General features: G+C 45.2%; 1 protein-coding gene across 1 annotated transcript in view; it reads left to right on the plus strand.

The window, feature by feature from the left end:
• Positions 1 to 3,178: 3,178 nt before the first annotated feature.
• Positions 3,179 to 20,819, plus strand: part of LOC135541587 (dihydropyridine-sensitive L-type skeletal muscle calcium channel subunit alpha-1-like) — a 46,846-nt gene continuing 29,205 nt past the window's right edge. The window contains exons 1-6 of the mRNA XM_064967894.1: positions 3,179 to 3,650; positions 7,476 to 7,581; positions 10,823 to 10,962; positions 11,156 to 11,298; positions 15,242 to 15,394; positions 15,482 to 15,687. Coding sequence (XP_064823966.1) covers positions 3,460 to 3,650; positions 7,476 to 7,581; positions 10,823 to 10,962; positions 11,156 to 11,298; positions 15,242 to 15,394; positions 15,482 to 15,687 — 939 coding nt within the window. The 5' untranslated portion in view covers positions 3,179 to 3,459. The remainder of the gene's footprint in view (positions 3,651 to 7,475; positions 7,582 to 10,822; positions 10,963 to 11,155; positions 11,299 to 15,241; positions 15,395 to 15,481; positions 15,688 to 20,819) is intronic.

A 20,819-nucleotide genomic window follows, 5' to 3' on the forward strand; every position in this document is an offset into this window, starting at 1 on the left:
TGTTGACTTACACTACCGTTCAAAAGTTTGGGGTCACTTAAAAATGTCCTTGTTTTTGAAAGAAAATCACATTTTTGTCCATTAAAATGACATAAAATTGATCACAAATACAGTGTAGACATTGTTAATATTGTAAATGACTATTGTATGCTGGACACAGCCTAGATGGCCAGCATCCCAGAGTCGCTTCTTCACTGTTGACGTTGAGAATGGTGTTTTGTGGGTACTATTTAATGAAACTGCGAGTTGAGGACTTGTGAGGCATCTGTTTCTCAAACTAGACACTCTTATGTACTTGTCCCCTTGCTCAGTTGTGCACCGGGGCCTCTCACTCCTCTTTCTATTCTGGTTAAAGCCAGTTTGCGATGTTCTATGAAGGGAGTAGTACACAGCATTGTTTCTTCAGTTTCTTGGCATTTTCTCACATGGAATAACTTTCATTTCTCAGAACAACAATAGACTGACGAGTTTCAGAAGAAAGTTCTTTGTTTCTGGCCATTTTAAGCCTGTAATCCACAAATGCTGATGCTTCAGATACTCAACTAGTCTAAAGAAGGCCAATTTTAGAGCTTCTTTAATCAGAACAACAGTTTTCAGCTGTGCTAACATAATTGCAAAAATGTTTTCTAATGATCAATTAGCCTTTTAAATTTTTTTTTTCTTAACCTTTATTTAACCAGGCAAGTCAGTTAAGAACACATTCATATTTTCAATGATGGCCTGGGAACAGTGGGTTAACTGCCTGTTCATGGGGGCAGAACGACAGATTTGTACCTTGTCAGCTCGGGGGTTTGAACTCGGAACCTTCCGGTTACTAGTCCAACGCTCTAACCACTAGGCTACCCTGCAGCCCCAAAAAATGATCAACTTGGATGAGCTAACACATCGTGCAATTGGAACACAGGAGTGATGGTTGCTGATAATGGACCTCTTTACGCCTAAGTAGATATTCCATAAAAATCAGCTACAATAGTCATTTACAACATTAACAATGTTTACACTGTATTTCTGATCAATTTGCTTTTCTTTCAAAAACAAGGACATTTCTAATTGACCCCAAACTTTTGAACAGTAGTGTAGATCTCACTGGCAATAATTCCAACAAGATCTCATGGTTTGACACAGTCAATATTTGACATTTGTCCGGGGGTGATAAACGTTGACTTTTGATGGTTAAGTATAGGCATTAATCCCGATTGGTGAAGTTAAAGGGGCAGTGCAGTCAAAACTTGATTTTCCAGTTTTTTTTAAATACCAGTCAAAAGTTTGAACACACCTACTTATTCAAGGGTTTTTCTTTATTTGTAGAATTTTATACATTGTAGAATAATAGTGAAGACATCAACACTATGAAATAACACATATGGAATCATGTCGTAACCAAAAATAGTTACTACATCAAAATATATATTATATTATGTCTACATTCAACTGGTAAATGTTGATTCTGATATGATTAAGATTTTTTTTTTTAAATCCTTAATAGGGTGTGGTGCCTGGCCTTAAACTAGAGATATCCTTTTCTTTGTATGGGCTGTGTCTCAATCCAACACATCCGCTTATGTCGGCCTTCCGCATCTGCGGTGGAAAGTGTCAGAGCTACAATGCTGTTTGTCAGAGCAGGAGACATCCCGAAAATTGGTCTTCTCATGAAAATGGTTTGCCTACATACTAACCACTCTATGGAAAGATGTCAAACACAATCGTGCTCTCTGTTTTGCTCTACGACCCCTACAAGTGTCACAGGACTCGTCTGAAGTTGGTACTGCCGATATGTTAACTTATGTCTGTAGCGTTCAAACGGTTTGTTCTACAATCTAATCACTCTATGGAACGATGAGACTCTGATGAACACAATGGTGTTCTCCAAAAGAATGCATTCTTTATCCTTTTAGGGGCAATCTGGGAGGAAATCAAGACTATTATCCCCCTACTATTTGGTAGTAGCTGGGGAAAGACCAGAGAAGTGACCACTAATGGATGACAGTGAAAGTATGCTTGAATAAAACACACTACTGGTAAGTGCCCAGACATCCAACGTTTTTGGGCGTAGAGGCTAAGGCCAGTGCTCTCTCACCACTAGCTAGGTCTTACCCACTCTCTCACCACTAGCTAGGTCTTACCCACTCTCTCACCACTAGCTAGGTCTTACCCACTCTCTCACCACTAGCTAGGTCTTACCCACTCTCTCACCACTAGCTAGGCCTTACCCACTCTCTCACCACTAGCTAGGCTTTAACCACTCTCTCACCACTAGCTAGGCCTTAACCTCTCTCTCACCACTAGCTAGGCCTTAACCACTCTCTCACCACTAGCTAGGCCTTACCCACTCTCTCACCACTAGCTAGGCTTTAACCACTCTCTCACCACTAGCTAGGCCTTAACCTCTCTCTCACCACTAGCTAGGCCTTAACCACTCTCTCACCACTAGATAGGCCTTAACCTCTCTCTCACCACTAGCTAGGCCTTAACCACTCTCTCACCACTAGCTAGGCCTTAACCTCTCTCTCACCACTAGCTAGGCCTTAACCTCTCTCTCACCACTAGCTAGGCCTTAACCACTCTCGCACCACTAGCTAGGCCTTAACCTCTCTCTCACCACAAGCTAGGCCTTAACCACTCTCTCACCACTAGCTATGCCTTAACCACTCTCTCACCACTAGCTAGGCCTTAACCACTCTCTCACCACTAGCTAGGCCTTAACCGGTGTCTCACCACTAGCTAGGCCTTAACCGCTCTCTTCATAAAATAGGAAAGCACAAGTCATCCTTCACTGTCATGGACACACACACACACACACACACACACACACACACACACACACACACACACACACACACACACACACACACACACACACACACACACACACACACACACACACACACACACACACACACACACACACACACACACACACACACACACACACACACACACACACACACACACACACACACACACACACACACACACGCCCCCCATGTCACCCCTCCACAGCAGAATGACAATGATTGTCTATATTTATTATTCCGCTGACCAACTGTTCCTCCAACCAATACTCTCACAGAGAGGCACAGTCCTGTCGTATCAGAAAGGGAGAGAGAAGGGGGGGGCGGAGAGAGAGGGGAACAGGAGAGAGACAGTCAGACACTGTCAGTCATAGAGTGTATGACCAAGAAAGAGGACAGGGAGATATAGACAGCAGAGAGGAGAGAGGAGAGCAGACCCAGCAGGTTATGAAGAGAACTAGTAGGATTACCTTGTCAGAGCAGACCTAGATTAGCTGAGCTAGCTGACCTGGTGGAATACAGCACCGAAGGCAACCATCTTCACTTGGGCCACCTTGGGCCAATATCTGGAGGACCAGATCCTTTTGGGAGTACAGTAGGTGGCTGGCTGCGGAGGCCATTTTAGGGACCGACTTCACTTCATCCAAACTTTCCAGGTAGAGTCAAGATGGGGGACAGTGGTGGCGAACCGAACCTGCAGTCCTACATTATGGACGAGGAAACTCTGAAGAGAAAGCAGAAGGAGAAGCTAAAGAAGCTCCTGGCCACTGGAGGAAACCCTCGGCCCGCGCGCTCTCTCTTCTTCCTCACGCTGAAGAACCCTTTCCGCAAGGCTGCCATTAACATCGTGGAATGGAAGTATCCTTTAGTGGTCAGGGGCCAGGGGCCAGGGGTCAGGGGACAGGAGTGTGTGGGAAAATGGGATGGGTTGTCACTTGATAGCCATGCTCAGAGTCATGTAGATATGATGTAGCCTGGTCCCAGATCTGTTTGTGCTGTCTTGTCAACACAGCACAAACAGACTAGGTATCAAAAGGTTTTAACCATGAAGCAGGGTCATGCTCTTAGGCATTCATGGTTTGAAAGCACTGCACTTCTATTGTTTCTTACATGGCCAGATAGTGAAGCCTGTGTTTGGACTTGCAGGATAGCAAATGACTGTTGATGACACTGATAATGCACCTTTAGTTTGGTCTTGTATTGATGGCCACTTCAGCCCAGTAGTGTTTTCCACATGGTGGTCTGGATAACCCAGTAGTGTTTTCCACATGGTGGTCTGAATAACCCAGTAGTGTTTTCCACATGGTGGTCTGGATAACCCAGTAGTGTTTTCCACATGGTGGTCTGGATAACCCAGTAGTGTTTTCCACATGGTGGTCTGGATAACCCAGTAGTGTTTTCCACATGGTGGTCTGGATAACCCAGTAGTGTTTTCCACATGGTGGTCTGGATAAAGCCGTTGATGGACATTTTTGGACATGTAAAATATGAGCTTGTTAAAGTGGCGGCGTAATGATATTCCTGGGGTTGTACGGACACCTGTCCTCCCTCGTCACAGCCTAAAAACAGACATGCTCAGCTGTGAGAACGCTGCCTCAGATACAGATTGGTGGCGGGACTGGGTACTGCAGTCTGAGAGGGCACAGCATGATTTGTATTTATTTGATTTATTTAACCTTTATTTAACTAGGCAAGTCAGTTAAGAAGACATTCTTATTTACAATGACGGCCTACATAAAGGCAAAAGGCCTCCTGGGGGACGGGGGCCTGGGATTTAAAAAATGTTTTTAAATACAAAATAAATATATGACTAAACACACATCACAACAAGAGAGACAACACAACACTACATAAAGAGAGACTTAAGACAACAGCGTAGCAAAGCAGCAACACATGACAACACAGCATGGTAGTAACACAGTATGACAACAACATGGTAGCAACACAACCTAACAACAACATGGTAGCAACACAAAGTGGTAGCAGCACAAAACATGGTACAAACATTATTGGGCACAGACAACAATACAAAGGGCAAGAAGGTAGAGACAACAATACATCACACAAAGCAGCCACAACTGTCAGTAAGAGTGTCAATGATTGAGTCTTTGAATGAAGAGATTGAGATAAAACTGTCCAGTTTGAGTGTTTGTTGCAGCTCGTTCCAGCCTCTAGCTGCAGCAAACTGAAAAGAGGAGTGACCCAGGGCTGTGTGTGCTTAGGGGACCTTTAACAGAATGGGTGTTGTATGTGGAGGATGAGGGCTGCAGTAGATATCTCAGATAGGGGGTAGTGAGGCCGAAGAGGGTTTTATAAGTAAGCATCAACCAGTGGGTCTTGTGCCGGGTATACAGAGATGACCAGTTTACAGAGGAGCATAGAGTGCAGTGATGTGTCCTATAAGGAGCATTGGTAGCAAATCTGATGGCCAAATGGTAAAGAACAACTAGCCGCTCGAGAGCACCCTTACCTTCCAATCTATAAATCATATAAATTAATCTAGCATGGGTAGGATGGTCATCTGAATCAGGGTTAGTTTGGCAGCTGGGGTGAAAGAGGAGCAATTACGATAGAGGAAACCAAGTCTAGATTTAACTTCAGCCTGCAGCTTTGTTATGTGTTGAGAGAAAGGCAGTGTACCGTCCAGCCATACTCCCAAGTACTTGTATGCGATGACTACTTCAAGCTCTAAACCCTCAGAGGTATAGTGATCACACATGTGGGGAGAGGGGCATTCTTCTTACCAAACCACATGGCCTTTGTTTTGGAGGTGTTCAGAACAAGGTTAAGGGTAGAGAAAGCTTGTTGGACACTAAGAAAGCTTTGTTGTGGAGCATTGAACACAAAATCCGGGTAGTAGCCAGCTGAGTATAAGACTGTATCATCTGCATATAAATGGATGAGAGAGCTTTATACTGCCTGAGTTATGTTGTTGATGTAAATTGAGAAGAGTGTGAGGCCTAGGATTGAGCCTTGGGGTACTACCTTGGTGACATTCAATGGCTGAGACAGCAGATTTTCTGACTATATACACTGCACTCTTTGAGAGAGGTAGTTAGCAAACCAGGCCAAAGATCCCTCAGAGACACCAATAATCCTTAGCCGGCCCACAAGAATGGAATGGTGATGATAATGTAGTTGTGGTATATCATCCATGATAGTACCCTGAATATGGCTTTGTATTTAATACACATCCAGAAGTATAATACTACACAAGATTGACCATTTGAATGTGCTGTACTGAAGGGAGCCAGATATTTGAACTCTCCACCATCTTCACCCGGTACAGCCAGAAGAGGCCTGGCCACCCCTCAGAGCCTGGTTCCTCTCTAGGTTTCTTCCTAAGTTCCTGCCTTTCTAGGGAGTTTTTCCTAGCCACCATGCTTCTACATCTGCATTGCTTGCTGTTTGGGGTTTTAGGCTGGGTTTCTGTACAGCACGTTGTGACATCTGCTGATGTAAAAATGGCTTTATAAATACATTTGATTGATTGATTGATCTTTACCACAGGTGGCAATGTAAATAGGTCAGATTTTCTTGTAACTGACCCATTGTGTTGGCCTCAAACGTCTTCCAGTGTTTTAGATACGGGGACGTCTCTATTGAGGGGTCGGGTGGCACTAACATGCACATACAGCAGACTCACTTTATTGATGACTCACATTTTTATGATTCAGATTGCCAAGATTACAATGGTTACGCTGTTAATAGTTATCCAGTAACCTAGTGTTTCTCAGCTCCTCCAATACCCCTGAACAGCACACATTGTTGTTGTAGCCCTGGACAAACAACTGACACAAAACTAGCTAGAGCACGAGTTCACTGTAATACGAGGCCTGTTAAACCATACTGTACACCTTAAGGCTATTTAGATCAGTCATCTGATAGTTGGGTGAGGTTGTAAGATCTCATCGAGATGCATGTGTGCTACCTGAAGGCCTCGAACAGTGGAATAGTTATCCATATCCATCCATACTGCTTGGTTAGGTCATATCAGTGTGTTCCTGTGTGTTTGAAAATAAATGAGCATACCCCACACACCGTTTAGATACTCTGTGAGCATCTCACTGTCTTTTGAAATTATATTAATACTATACATCTTGCATCCAGTGGTGTAAAGTACCTAGTTAAGTAAAAAATACTTGAAAGTTCTGCTTAAGTCGTTTTTTGGGGTATCTGTACTTTACTTTACTATTTATCATTTTGACAACTTCTACTTTTACTCCACTACATTCCTAAAGAAAATAATGTACTTTCTACTCCATACATCTTCCCTGACACCCAAAAGTACGCATTAACATGCTTAGCAGGACAGGAAAATGGTCTAATTCACACACTTAAAAAGAACATCTCTGGTCATCCCTACTGCATCTGATCTGGTGGACTCACTAAACACAAATGCTTTGTTTGTAAATGATGTATGATTGTTGGGTATGATGATGTATGATGTATGAGTGTTTTTATACTTAAGTACATTTAAAACCAAATACTTTTTGAATTTTGCTCAAGTAAGATTTTACTGGGTGACTTTCACTTTTACTTGAGTAATTTTCTATTAAGGTATCTTTACTTTTACTCAAGTATGACAATTGGGTAATTTTTCCGCTAGTACTTGCATCTCTGTAATCCACTGGATGTGTGTAAACAGTGTAAGTTGAACCTTTCCTAAGTGTTTGCCTTCAGACCTTTCGAGATCATTATCCTGCTGACCATCTTTGCCAATTGTGTGGCCCTGGCTGTGTTTCTTCCCATGCCTGAGGAGGACAGCAACAACACCAACAGTAACCTGGTGAGTATGGACCCGTATGGACCCAGAACCCATCTCACATCTCATATGATGCAGAGCATCTTATTCTACTAGTTGTGGTTGAATGAATTGAGGTTGGGAAGCAGGGTTTTCACAGGAAGCCTCCCTGTCTGACATGAATACACAGAACATGTATGTCTGAATGTGTAGTGAGCACCGCATTCATGCCTCAAACATGGAGGTGAATGAGCTGTTTATTTCGTGGCCCTGCTGCAAATTGGTCACCGTTCTGTTGTAGGAGCACAGTTCATAAATCAATCAGACTGGGATCTGGAGCCTAGTGTGGCCATCTTGGCTCCACTTCTCATGACTTATAACAGGCACGAAGGCCTGGATGTTTGGTGTAATCCAGTTTCAGTGCAATTTGATCTAGCAGCAAAGGATTGAAATGTTGTGGGCCTGATGCCAGACTGGAACTAACTGCTATCCAACTATGATAGTTCTACTCATTTTGAGTTTTGTCTGAAAAATATAATGAATTCAACCACAAAATGCCCATTTAAGAAATGGGTAGACCGAGATGTCTATTTCTGAGTGACCCAGTCAGGAGATAAATATAGAGGTTGTCAAAACAGACGTGAAGAAGCCCTGCACCCTATCATCTCTGTATGTCATCATCAGTGGACATGTGTGAGTGTAGACTGCTGTACAATATGAGTATATTTGTGTGTCAGAGAAACCTGATGATGCATCAATATACTGTACTATGTCCATGTCCTCTGGGATGATGTTGCTTGGTGTATGAATCCAGCCGTGTTGAAGCAGGGTGAGGACAGGAATGAACAGGGATACTTTTCGGCCCACTACACCCTATTACTGAGAATCATGTAGTGAGGGGGTGTGCAGTTTTCTTAATCAGCCACATGAGAAGCAGCTGCCATATGCTTTGGCTGGGGTGGAACCACTGACCTGATGCCTGCAGTATCTCAGTCATCCGTCACTTACAGTTACAGAGACACAGATCCAGGCTCAGTTTCATCTGCCTGTAGGTGGAAGGGATGGGGTGTTCTGTAACTGTAATGACTTGTGCTATTTGGGGTCTGGCTTTTTGAATGATCTAAGATACAGTTCACCTTTCGCCATGGCTGAATGTGCACTTTTCAAATATTGTGTGTACTGAAAAGAAAAATATGTTTTTTTTTAATGTAACATCAGTGCAAGATTTACAAGTGCTGTTGTAGTGTTGTTATACTGTGGTGTACTAGTTGGAATACTGTTATGGATAATTATAGTGGTCTCAGTTATTATAGGCTGTGAAATGCTGGGTCAGATTGTACTAGAGCTAAGTTGTCTACCCATCAAAGGCCATCTCCAAGAGGATATTTTTTGCATCCCTAATAAAGGCTGGTAATTTTTTTTAGCTCACAGACATCCACGAGAGAGTAGGCATAAGAACAGTATCATGAAGGAAATACAGACTGATGCTGTGCTGGGTCTTCTCTTCTGATAAGCTACAGCTGTACAGTAGCATGGCAACATTTCATTTTCTTCTTCTTCTTCTTTTTTTAAGGAGTGGGGCTGTCCCACTCCTCTCGTATGTTTTTGCTTTATTTTTGGGATAGGATAGATAGAGAGGAAAGAGAGTTTCATAGAGTTGCTGAAATAGCAGTGATCCAGATTCAAACTTTACATGTTTGCAATTGCAGCTTAGGCTACAGTAGAGAAAAATGTATAGCTGTGAGCTTGATGCAACCGATTCCAAAATTGCCTCTTTGCTTAAAAAACATAATTTGTTCCTTCTCGTCATGATGTCTGTTCTACGGATCTTAACCTGGGCCACTTTGTGATGTCAGAGACAGAGGGATTCTGTTCACACCAGAGCAGTGGCCATCAGGTTACAAAAGCTTTTTTACCTGTAAAGCACAGACCCATAGAGAGACTGGCCCTGTCCCTGCAGCATAATGTCCCAGTTGACTGAGAGGGACAGGTGCTCCCTCTCCCCCTCCTGGTCCCCTCCCCTCAGCTGGGTGTGTAAAGGCTATATATATAGACGGCCCCTCTTCCGTCCACCTACCACACCACATGGACTCAGTGGGGCACCAGAGGAATGTGTGACGCCACTGTTGAGCCGCATCATGTAATCAATATGTTTGTGTGTGTGTGTGTGTGTGTGTGTGTGTGTGTGTGTGTGTGTGTGTGTGCGTGCGTGCGTGCGTGCGTGCGTGCGTGCGTGCGTGCGTGTGTGTGTGTGTGTGTGTGTGTGTGTGTGTGTGTGTGCGTGTGTGCGTGTGTTAGTATGTGAAACCCAAAGACACATTCTATAAATGCCCCTATAGGAATGTTCATGACTTGACAGAATCTAACCCCAGTGTAATTTAGGTTCACTGTGCTACATACAGTACAGCACTTTGAAGCGTTATTAAAGGTATTGTTTTTACGCTGTGAAACTGCTTACACATGCCCTTACCCTGGTGGGATAAATAGTCAGGCCCTATTAAGAAATCATACCTCAAATAGAACATGTTACCCATGGCCACTTGCTGGTGTATCTGTCATCGCAGGCGTATTTATCGCTTGCCCACGCTCAAGATCCCGTTTCAAGTTCAACTTTAAGTTCATTTGCCAAGTTATGATACAGGCACAAAAGTATATACAAATTAGATGTCTTGTAAGTCAAGAGCCCCTATGTAACAGACCGTAAAATATAAATAAGTAGCCTGATTAATTGATATACTGCTTTGTAGATTTAAAAAAAATGAAGGCAGATAATTGTGTATACTAATAACCATTATCTCTAAACAATAAGTCCCACTGAGATAAGGAAGCTCTGTCTGGAGGGAGACCTGGGTGCTGTCTGAGTATTATGTGAGGGATGTGAAGGGTTAATAAAATCAGACAGGGCGGTGAGTGAGTAGGTGCCATTTTAGGGACCTTGGCTCTGAAGTGTTCAGTTGTTAGTCAGCGGGGCCATTCCCTGTCTGCCTGGCCTGTAATGGGAGAGGAGAGACACAAATACACAGATCAGGGAGCTTTACTGGGGGATTTTTACCAAGCAGGATCAATGACTTAGTCAGATTAACTCTTGTAAATACTACAAAATGACTCAATATTCCCTGTGTAGTGTAAAAATAATATACTAAAAATAGTTGTTATCAGTTATAGCATGTTTGGAGCATTTGCTACCAAGCGGAATCAATGAATTGTAGTCCATTACACATAGAAATATGGGAACTGTAGTTAGTACTTCATGATACCCTAACAAGCCGTCATTGATGTTTTACAGGAAAGCCTGGAGTACATCTTCCTCATCGTCTTCTCCATAGAGTGCTTTCTAAAGATAGTAGCCTATGGATTTCTATTTCACGAGAATGCATATCTACGGAACTGTTGGAACATACTGGACTTTGTCTGTGTGTCTGTTGGGTAAGTAGGGACAACGGATATGGAGATGGAAATGTACTGCCATGCTATAACTTTTCTTTCTGTGAACCCATATGATGTTGTTTATCTCCCTTTGTGCTCCTCTATCTTTGAACTTCTTCCCTCTCCCTCTGTCTCTCCTCTCCCCTCTCTTCTCCCCCTCTCCCTATCCTCCCCCCATTCTCTCCCTCTCCAGGCTGTTCGCAGTCATCGGTGACTCCATCACCTATATCAGTGGTGTGGAGGCTCAACCAGGGGAGAAGGGAGGAGGCTTCGATATGAAGGCCCTCAGGGCGTTCAGGGTGCTCCGGCCCCTCAGGCTGGTCTCTGGAGTCCCGAGTAAGGATCACTGTAAAATAGAGACCTTGTAGCAGTCATAAGGGCATGAAATCAGCAGAAGGCAAGGCAGGTTAAAGTATAGATTTATTTACAAGTCTTGGTGATCCATATAATACAACATATTCAAACAAAAAGTAATCATAGTTTTACAATATAGATACAATGGCAACAGTCAAAATAAACAGCCTCTGAATCTGGCTTAACCAGTCCTGAATGGACACAGGTATATAGGGCAAGACAGCCTCCCCTTGAGAAACCAAAATGAATCTGCCTTTAAGGACCTCAAACACAAGGCCTATTGTATGCACTGGGCCCAACCAAATGGGCAATTACCAAGAAACTGGTTCATTTAGGGCAATTGCCATATCAATCATTACATAAAAAAATGAGTCAAAATTATACTTAATTATGATATAACATCACAGTTCCTAAACTGAACACTTCTATCTCAACTCGCAGTAGGAATAGGATACTGACTCTGAGGAGTCACGTGACACCATGTATTTGTTGCGTTCTATCTCAGTATTTGGCGCCTTGGCGTGACGGAGAAACCAGACAAACACGGAGCGATCCAAACAAAAGACATCAGAGAAATGTACAAAATAACCAAAACTTTTTTCTCACTAGTGTAGCCTAGTTTGTAAACTCTGCAAACAATATGTCTAAATTCTAAGTATGAGAACTTTGTCCTCGTTACAGGAAGCAGAGAGCCCGTTGCCCCGTTGCAGGAAGCAGAGAGACGTTGCCCCGTTACAGGAAGCAGAGAGCACGTTGCCCCCGTTACAGGAAGCAGAGAGCACGTTTTGTCCGTTACAGGAAGCAGAGAGCCCGTTGGAAGCAGAGAGCCCCCCGTTACAGGAAGCAGAGAGCACGTTGCCCCGTTGCCCCGTTACAGGAAGCAGAGAGCACGTTGCCCCCGTTACAGGAAGCAGAGAGCCCGTTGCCCCGTTACAGGAAGCAGAGGAGCACGTTGCCCCCGTTACAGGAAGCAGAGAGCACGTTGCCCTCGTTACAGGAAGCAGAGAGCACGTTGCCCCCGTTACAGGAAGCAGAGAGCACGTTGCCCCCGTTACAGGAAGCAGAGAGCACGTTGTGTCCGTTACAGGAAGCAGAGAGCACGTTGCCCCCGTTACAGGAAGCAGAGAGCACGTTGCCCCCGTTACAGGAAGCAGAGAGCACGTTGCCCCCGTTACAGGAAGCAGAGAGCACGTTGCCCCCGTTACAGGAAGCAGAGAGCACGTTGTGTCCGTTACAGGAAGCAGAGAGCCCGTTGCCCCCGTTACAGGAAGCAGAGAGCACGTTGCCCCCGTTACAGGAAGCAGAGAGCACGTTGCCCCGTTACAGGAAGCAGAGAGCACGTTGCCCCCGTTACAGGAAGCAGAGAGCACGTTGCCCCCGTTACAGGAAGCAGAGAGCACGTTGCCCCCGTTACAGGAAGCAGAGAGCACGTTGTGTCCGTTACAGGAAGCAGAGAGCACGTTGTGTCCGTTACAGGAAGCAGAGAGCCCGTTGCCCCCGTTACAGGAAGCAGAGAGCACGTTGCCCCCGTTACAGGAAGCAGAGAGCCCGTTGCCCCGTTACAGGAAGCAGAGAGCACGTTGCCCCCGTTACAGGAAGCAGAGAGCACGTTGCCCCCGTTACAGGAAGCAGAGAGCACGTTGCCCTCGTTACAGGAAGCAGAGAGCACGTTGCCCCGTTACAGGAAGCAGAGAGCACGTTGCCCCCGTTACAGGAAGCAGAGAGCACGTTGCCCCCGTTACAGGAAGCAGAGAGCACGTTTTGCCCCCGTTACAGGAAGCAGAGAGCCCGTTGCCCCCGTTACAGGAAGCAGAGAGCACGTTGCCCCCGTTACAGGAAGCAGAGAGCACGTTGCCCCCGTTACAGGAAGCAGAGAGCACGTTGCCCCCGTTACAGGAAGCAGAGAGCACGTTGCCCCCGTTACAGGAAGCAGAGAGCACGTTGTGTCCGTTACAGGAAGCAGAGAGCACGTTGTGTCCGTTACAGGAAGCAGAGAGCACGTTGTGTCCGTTACATTTACATTACATTTAAGTCATTTAGCAGACGCTACAGGAAGCAGAGAGCACGTTGCCCCCGTTACAGGAAGCAGAGAGCACGTTGCCCCCGTTACAGGAAGCAGAGAGCACGTTGCCCCCGTTACAGGAAGCAGAGAGCACGTTGCCCCCGTTACAGGAAGCAGAGAGCACGTTGCCCCCGTTACAGGAAGCAGAGAGCACCCGTTGGAAGCAGAGAGCCCCGTTACAGGAAGCAGAGAGCACGTTGCCCCCGTTACAGGAAGCAGAGAGCACGTTGCCCCCGTTACAGGAAGCAGAGAGCACGTTTTGTCCGTTACAGGAAGCAGAGAGCACGTTTTGTCCGTTACAGGAAGCAGAGAGCACGTTGTGTCCGTTACAGGAAGCAGAGAGCACGTTGTGTCCGTTACAGGAAGCAGAGAGCACGTTTCCGTTACAGTCGTTGCCCCCGTTACAGGAAGCAGAGAGCACGTTGCCCCCGTTACAGGAAGCAGAGAGCACGTTGTGTCCGTTACAGGAAGCAGAGAGCATGTTGTGTCCAGAGTTACAGGAAGCAGAGAGCACGTTGTGTCCGTTACAGGAAGCAGAGAGCACGTTGCCCCGTTACAGGAAGCAGAGAGCACGTTGCCCCCGTTACAGGAAGCAGAGAGCACGTTGCCCCGTTACAGGAAGCAGAGAGCACGTTGCCCCGTTACAGGAAGCAGAGAGCATGTTGTGTCCGTTACAGGAAGCAGAGAGCACATTGTTACAGGAAGCAGAGAGCACGTTGCCCCGTTACAGGAAGCAGAGAGCACGTTGTGTCCGTTACAGGAAGCAGAGAGCACGTTGCCCCCGTTACAGGAAGCAGAGAGCACGTTGTGTCCGTTACAGGAAGCAGAGAGCACGTTGCGTCCGTTACAGGAAGCAGAGAGCACGTTGCCCCCGTTACAGGAAGCAGAGAGCACGTTGTGTCCGTTACAGGAAGCAGAGAGCATGTTGTGTCCGTTACAGGAAGCAGAGAGCACATTGTGTCCGTTACAAGAAGCAGAGAGCACGTTGTGTCCGTTACAGGAAGCAGAGAGCACGGTGTGTCCGTTACAGGAAGCAGAGAGCACGTTGTGTCCGTTACAAGAAGCAGAGAGCACGTTGTGTCCGTTACAAGAAGCAGAGAGCACGTTGTGTCCGTTACAGGAAGCAGAGAGCACGTTGTGTCCATTACAAGAAGCAGAGAGCACGTTGGTGGTGAGAGGAGCCTAGTGCTCACCACAACCATATTCCGAAAACACTTTCCTACAGCGACAATGCTATTTTATTTTTTTATTTTATTTTTATTTCACCTTTATTTAACCAGGTAGGCTAGTTGAGAACAAGTTCTCATTTGCAACTGCGACCTGGCCAAGATAAAGCTTAGCAGTGTGAACAGACAACACAGAGTTACACATGGAGTAAACAATTAACAAGTCAATAACACAGTACAAAAAAAGGCGAGTCTATATACATTGTGTGCAAAAGGCATGAGGAGGTAGGCGAATAATTACAATTTTGCAGATTAGCACTGGAGTGATAAATGATCAGATGGTCATGTACAGGTAGAGATACTGGTGTGCAAAAGAGCAGAAAAGTAAATAAATAAAAACAGTATGGGGATGAGTTAGGTGAAAATGGGTGGGTTATTTACCAATAAGACTATGTACAGCTGCAGCGATCGGTTAGCTGCTCAGATAGCACATGTTTGAAGTTGGTGAGGGAGATAAAAGTCTCCAACTTCAGGGATTTTGCAATTCGTTCCAGTCACAGGCAGCAGAGTACTGGAACGAAAGGCTAGTGTCAAATACAACTTGATTTGGATAATTCCAGTGAGTTTGCAGTCTGATTAAGTTAACATTGGTCGACGACAAGGCCTATGACGTTTATAATGTGTGGTCACCCTCCAGGCCTGCAGGTGGTGATGAATTCCATCCTGAAGTCCATGTTACCTCTGTTCCACATCTCCCTGCTGGTATTCTTCATGGTCACTATCTATGCCATCGTGGGACTGGAGCTCTTCAAGTGCAAGATGCACAAAACCTGCTACTACACAGGCACAAGTAAGGAACAGAACACACATTTATGCATATACATGCACAAGTACACACACTCACCCTGCCTATATATTTTCCCCAATTGTCCTTCAGATATCATAGCCACGGTGGAGAATGAGAAGCCATCTCCTTGTGCCCAAGCCGGGAACGGGCGGCGCTGCACCATCAACGGGACAGACTGTAGGGCAGGTTGGGCCGGACCCAACAACGGCATCACACACTTTGACAACCTGGGCTTCGCTATGCTCACTGTCTACCAGTGCATCACTACCCAGGGCTGGACCGACGTGTTATACTGGGTACTGTATTACATCACCCCCTATACCCATATACTGTATATTACTACCCATATACTGTATATTACTACTGTATTGTATATCTCTGATTTACCCCACTTAATGAAGTTCAAATTTCAAAAAGGAACTTGCATATTTGAGCTATCTGGTTGTAAAGTGCATGGTAACAATGACGTAACTTAAAAGAAAAGAGAAACCCGCACACTGCTCTTGCTAGTATCACTAGGCCAACACATAAGCTTAAATAAAAAACTGTGATACTAGCAAGAGCAGTATCCTCAGTTAATGTAGCCCATATCTGTACTATCACTCTGTCTCATGTCTGTCTCTCCATCTCTCTTTCTTTCGCTCTCTCTCTTTCAGTGTATGCTGGGAGTGGTTTGTAGTTGAGAGGCCGTGTGGAGGGCTCTGTCCGTACTTGTTTTCTTGATTCTTTCCTTAGTCTTTTCTTCAAATTGTTATTTTCTATGGTGTAGGTTCAACACACTGTTAGTTTAGCGGTACCCACAGTTTTTTTTTCAAAGTTAGGGAAGAGCAAGAGGACAGAGTTTTAGTTTCCTGGGGATTTGAATGGTGTGGTATGCGTGATGGCTTCGCAGCCTAGCGCGGAGGAAACACTGTCGTTACGTCGTGGATTCAGGTGTGTCCTGATATGGTGGAGGAGGTTCAGCTCGCGGTCTGCGAACAGGCAGGAGCTGAATTCATACATTCCGCATCCAGAATGAACAAAGATGTGGTTGTGTTCATGAAAATAGTAAATTTGGTAGGTAGTGCCAATTTCTCCTCTTTCGACTAGGGTGGTAGTTGCAAATCTGCCTCCATTTATTATGGATGATCAAATCCGGAAAGAGCTGAGTTGGTTTTGTAAGTTTGCTAGCGGTTTTTGTGTACTGTCGGCATGTTTTCAGGCAGATGCCATTAAGCATGTTGTTTCATTCCGGAGGCAAGTATTCATGTTTCTGAATAACAATGAGCAACAGTTAAATGTGCATTTTTAAAGTGGGGCATGGGGAGGAGCTCTACGTGGGGTTTCCTAGCACAGTGTGTGGGGATTTGCCAGTGTTTTGAGTGTGGGGATTTTGGGCATAAAGGCACATAAAGGCTGTAGACAAGATGAGGGCACAAGTGCCAGTGGGGGAAATCAAGATCAACGTGCAGGGGGGAATGAGACGCAGGCAGCAGAGGCTGGGCCTACTCATGCTATAGATGGTGGTGTAGATGAGGCTGGGTCTAGTCAGGCTATAGATGGTGGTGTAGATGAGGCTGGGTCTAGTCAGGCTATGGATGGTGGTGTAGATGAGGCTGGGTCTAGTCAGGCTATGGATGGTGGTGTAGATAATGCTGGATGTGGTGTAGATGAGGCTGCTAGTCAGGCTATGGATGGTGGTGTAGATGAGGCTGGGTCTAGTCAGGCTATGGATGGTGGTGTAGATGAGGCTGGGTCTAGTCAGGCTATGGATGGTGGTGTAGATGAGGCTGGATCTAGTCAGGCTATGGATGGTGGTGTAGATGAGGCTGGGTCTAGTCAGGCTATAGATGGTGGTGTAGATGAGGCTGGGTCTAGTCAGGCTATGGATGGTGGTGTAGATGAGGCTGGGTCTAGTCAGGCTATGGATGGTGGGTGTAGATGAGGTTGGGTCTAGTCAGGTTATGCTAGTGTATGAGGAGAGTATAGTGGGGAAGGGCAAGTAACTAGGGGTGGTGGAGGAGGGTGTCAGGCGGAAGAGGAAAAAGGGGGAGAGAAAGGAGGTGGGAGGGGAGAGGCTGGTGTGGTCAAAGGCACTAAGGAAGCTTTGCCTGGTGCTGGTGGGAGGTCCCGACTAGAGAGAAAGGGCAGGTGGTCAGAATGGGAGATGCAGATGAGGAGGTGGAAGGTGAGTCTGAGGAATAGGACAATGAGGAGGCTTTCTTTTCAGACTCTTCCTCAATGGGTCCAGAGCTGACAGCCTGTCAGGCAGAGGTATCAAAGTACACGATGAGGGAACTGTCAAGTTTCCTTAATGAGACTGAAGGGAAAAAGGTTAATCTTGAAGCTTTTTTTAAAAGTTTGTAAGGTCAGTACAACACGCAATGAAAAATGAGGGGCATGGTATCCTCTTACCAAGGAAACGTTTTAGGTTGAGGAGGTGGGTCACAACCGTGCGTAGGGGTCGACCTTCAGATGCTGTTTAGATTAATAGTTTTTTTCTGGCACTGGGGCTTTTTGAGCTTTGTTATTGGTCTCTTTCATTGCGGGCCTTTCTCCCACTTATGGAGACTCTTCGGGTAGGCTCACTTAATATAAATGGTGCCAGAGATGCAGGAAAGAGGAGTGTGTTTGGTGAATATGTAAAACCAAAAAAAGTACAGGTGTTGTGTCTGCAGAAGACTCATAGTGATGCGATGAATGAAGTCAATTGGGGGCTCTGGTGGAAAAGGGTAAGTGTGCTGAGTCGTGGAACAAATGTGCAGGGGTGGCAGTCCTTTTTGCACCGGGTATGGTGGTAAGAATTTGCTCCGTAAAAAGGAGGTGTGTAGGGGTAGACTGCTTGTAGTAAAAGCAGACAACAAGGGTTTTGTCCTTATAAATGTGTATGCACCTAACACAGGGAGAGAGGGGGGGTGTCTTAGACAGGAAATCTCACAGGTAGCGCCTGAGGATACGCTGGTGGTAGGCGTGGACTGAAACTGTATGATGGATTTTAGGAAAGATAGAAATGGGGAGGAGTCTCATTCAGGCTCAGTGTGGTGTTTAGAGACATCATTAAAAGCATCTACAGGATCGGTGTCCTCCTCGTTGGACTGTTGAGCTAACGTAGGCTAATGTGAGTAGCATGAGGTTGTAAGAAACAAACAAAAAAATCTTAGAACATAGACATATCTGATGTGGGCAGAAAGCTAACTGCACTGTCCAATTTACAGTAGCTATTATAGTGAAATAATACCATGCTATTGTTTGAGGAGAGTGCACAATTATGAATTTCAAAATGTATTAATAAATCATTTAGGCACATTTGGGCAGTCTTGATACATCATTTTGAACAGATATGCAATGGTTCATTAGATCAGTCTAAAACTTTGCACATACACTGCTGCCATCTAGTGGCCAAAGTCTAAATTGCGTCTGGTCTGGAATAACACATTATGGCCTTTCTCTTGCATTTCAAAGATGATGGTACAAAAACCCTTCACATTTCCACAAATGTCAAAGTGTTTCCTTTCAAATGGTATCAATAATATGCATATCCTTGCTTCAGGTCCTGAGCTACAGGCAGTTAAATTTGGGTATGTCATATTAGGTGAAAATTGAAAAAAAGGTTCAGAATCTTTAGAGGTTGCAGTTTGACCTAGTGGATGTTTGGAGAACTAAACATCCCAATACATGACAGTATACATGGGTGAAGGTCTTTGACTTAAATGTAAATGTTTGGGGCTAGGGTGAGTGCAGCCTGACTAGAGCTGTTTTACATGTCCAGGAATCAGAGCAATAGGCTGTTGGGCGCTACCATTCTCCCGGTGGGTTTTATGGATCGCCACATAACCATGGCTTGGATGTCTATTTCACCAGGGCCTTGGCAGGAATCCTATTGGAAGTTTAATGTAAAGCTCTTACAAGATGCCACATTTTTTTTGCTCAGGTTTCCAGACTTTTTGGGAATGGTAGGGGCATCGAAGAGAGGAGTATGAGTCTTTGAGTCAATGGTCGGATGTGAAAAAAGTCCAAATTCTGCTTTTCTGTTAACAGTATACAGCTCTCTCATCCTCAGAGGCTAGGAGAGTATTGGGGGAACTTGAGCGTAGTATCAGTGAAGTGGAGGTAGAGCTGGTGGGGCAAGGCAATGTAGGCCTCCAGGCTAATTTAGCTGAATTACGTAGGGACCTGGGCAGTTTTTTCCAGGCATGTTGTGAACCGGGACACTCAATCACGGACAACTTGTTCTTAATCAGGGACATGTTGGACTTGTCGAAAGTTTCTAATGTGAACTTTGGACTGGTCTCTTTAGACCAAGAGAAGGCATTTTGATAGAATGGACCATGAGTATCTGTTCAATGTGATGTCTGTGTTTGGGGAAAGGTTTTTGGCTTGTGTGAAGATGTTGTATGCTGGGGCATCATGTATGCCGGTCTGGATGAGGCGGGGAATTAGACAAGGATGCCCTCTATCGGGCCAGTGCCACTGACGTTTCTGGGATGGGCAGTGATGGGCAGGATATGCAGGCACTAGAGACTAGTCTGAAGGTGTACGAGAGAGCTTCTTCAGCTAAGATTAACTGGGGCAGGAACAAAGCTCTGTTATGTGGGGTATGGAGGGATGCTTCCAGGGGGTTTGCAGTGGGGTTGTGAAGGGCTTAACATTTTGGGGGTGTACCTGGGCTCGGAGATGTGGGTCAGGAAGAAGTGGTTAGGGCTGTCACAGGCAGTGGCGTCAAGACTGGCCAGGTGGAGGTGGCTCCTGTCCCAAGTGTCATGTAAAGGGAGGATGCTGATAATCAACAACCTGGTGGCATCCTCCCTGTGGCATAAACTGGCTGTCCCCCCCCCCACTGGCTGAGGGAGGCAGTGTTGTACATGTCCATCCACAAAGGAGATAGCAGATATTTTACCTATGTCAAATATTGTGATTTATTGGGCTGCAGAATGTTACAACATGTCTGCTAATTAATTGATAAAAATGTTGAAAAGGTTTGGATTCAAACTGCAGCCTTGTCTCACACCTCGACATTGAGAAAATAATAATGTTCTTTGGTTTTGGATTTTTATTGCACACATGTTTTCTGTGTACATACATTTTATTAAGTCATACACTTTACCGCCAAGCCCACTTTGGAGAATCTTGAAGAATAGACCTTCGTGCCAAATAGAATCAAATGCTTTTTTATAGTCAATATTGTAAGCCAAGATTTTGCCCTCTTTTTTTCAGTGGATGTGTTTATTAATTAGTGTGTGTACGGTGTATATATGGAAAGTAGCGCAATTTTTTATTTTACCTTTATTTAACTAGGCAAGTCAGTTAAGAACAAATTCTTATTTTCAATGACTGCCTAGGAACAGTTGGTTAACTGCTTGTTCAGGGGCAGAATAACAGATTTGTACCTTGTCAACTCAAGGGTTTGAACTTGCAACCTTCTGGTTACTAGTCCAAAGCTCTAACCACT

The sequence above is a fragment of the Oncorhynchus masou genome, chromosome 6 (genome assembly GCF_036934945.1).
Source record: "Oncorhynchus masou masou isolate Uvic2021 chromosome 6, UVic_Omas_1.1, whole genome shotgun sequence".
Taxonomy (NCBI): domain Eukaryota; kingdom Metazoa; phylum Chordata; class Actinopteri; order Salmoniformes; family Salmonidae; genus Oncorhynchus; species Oncorhynchus masou.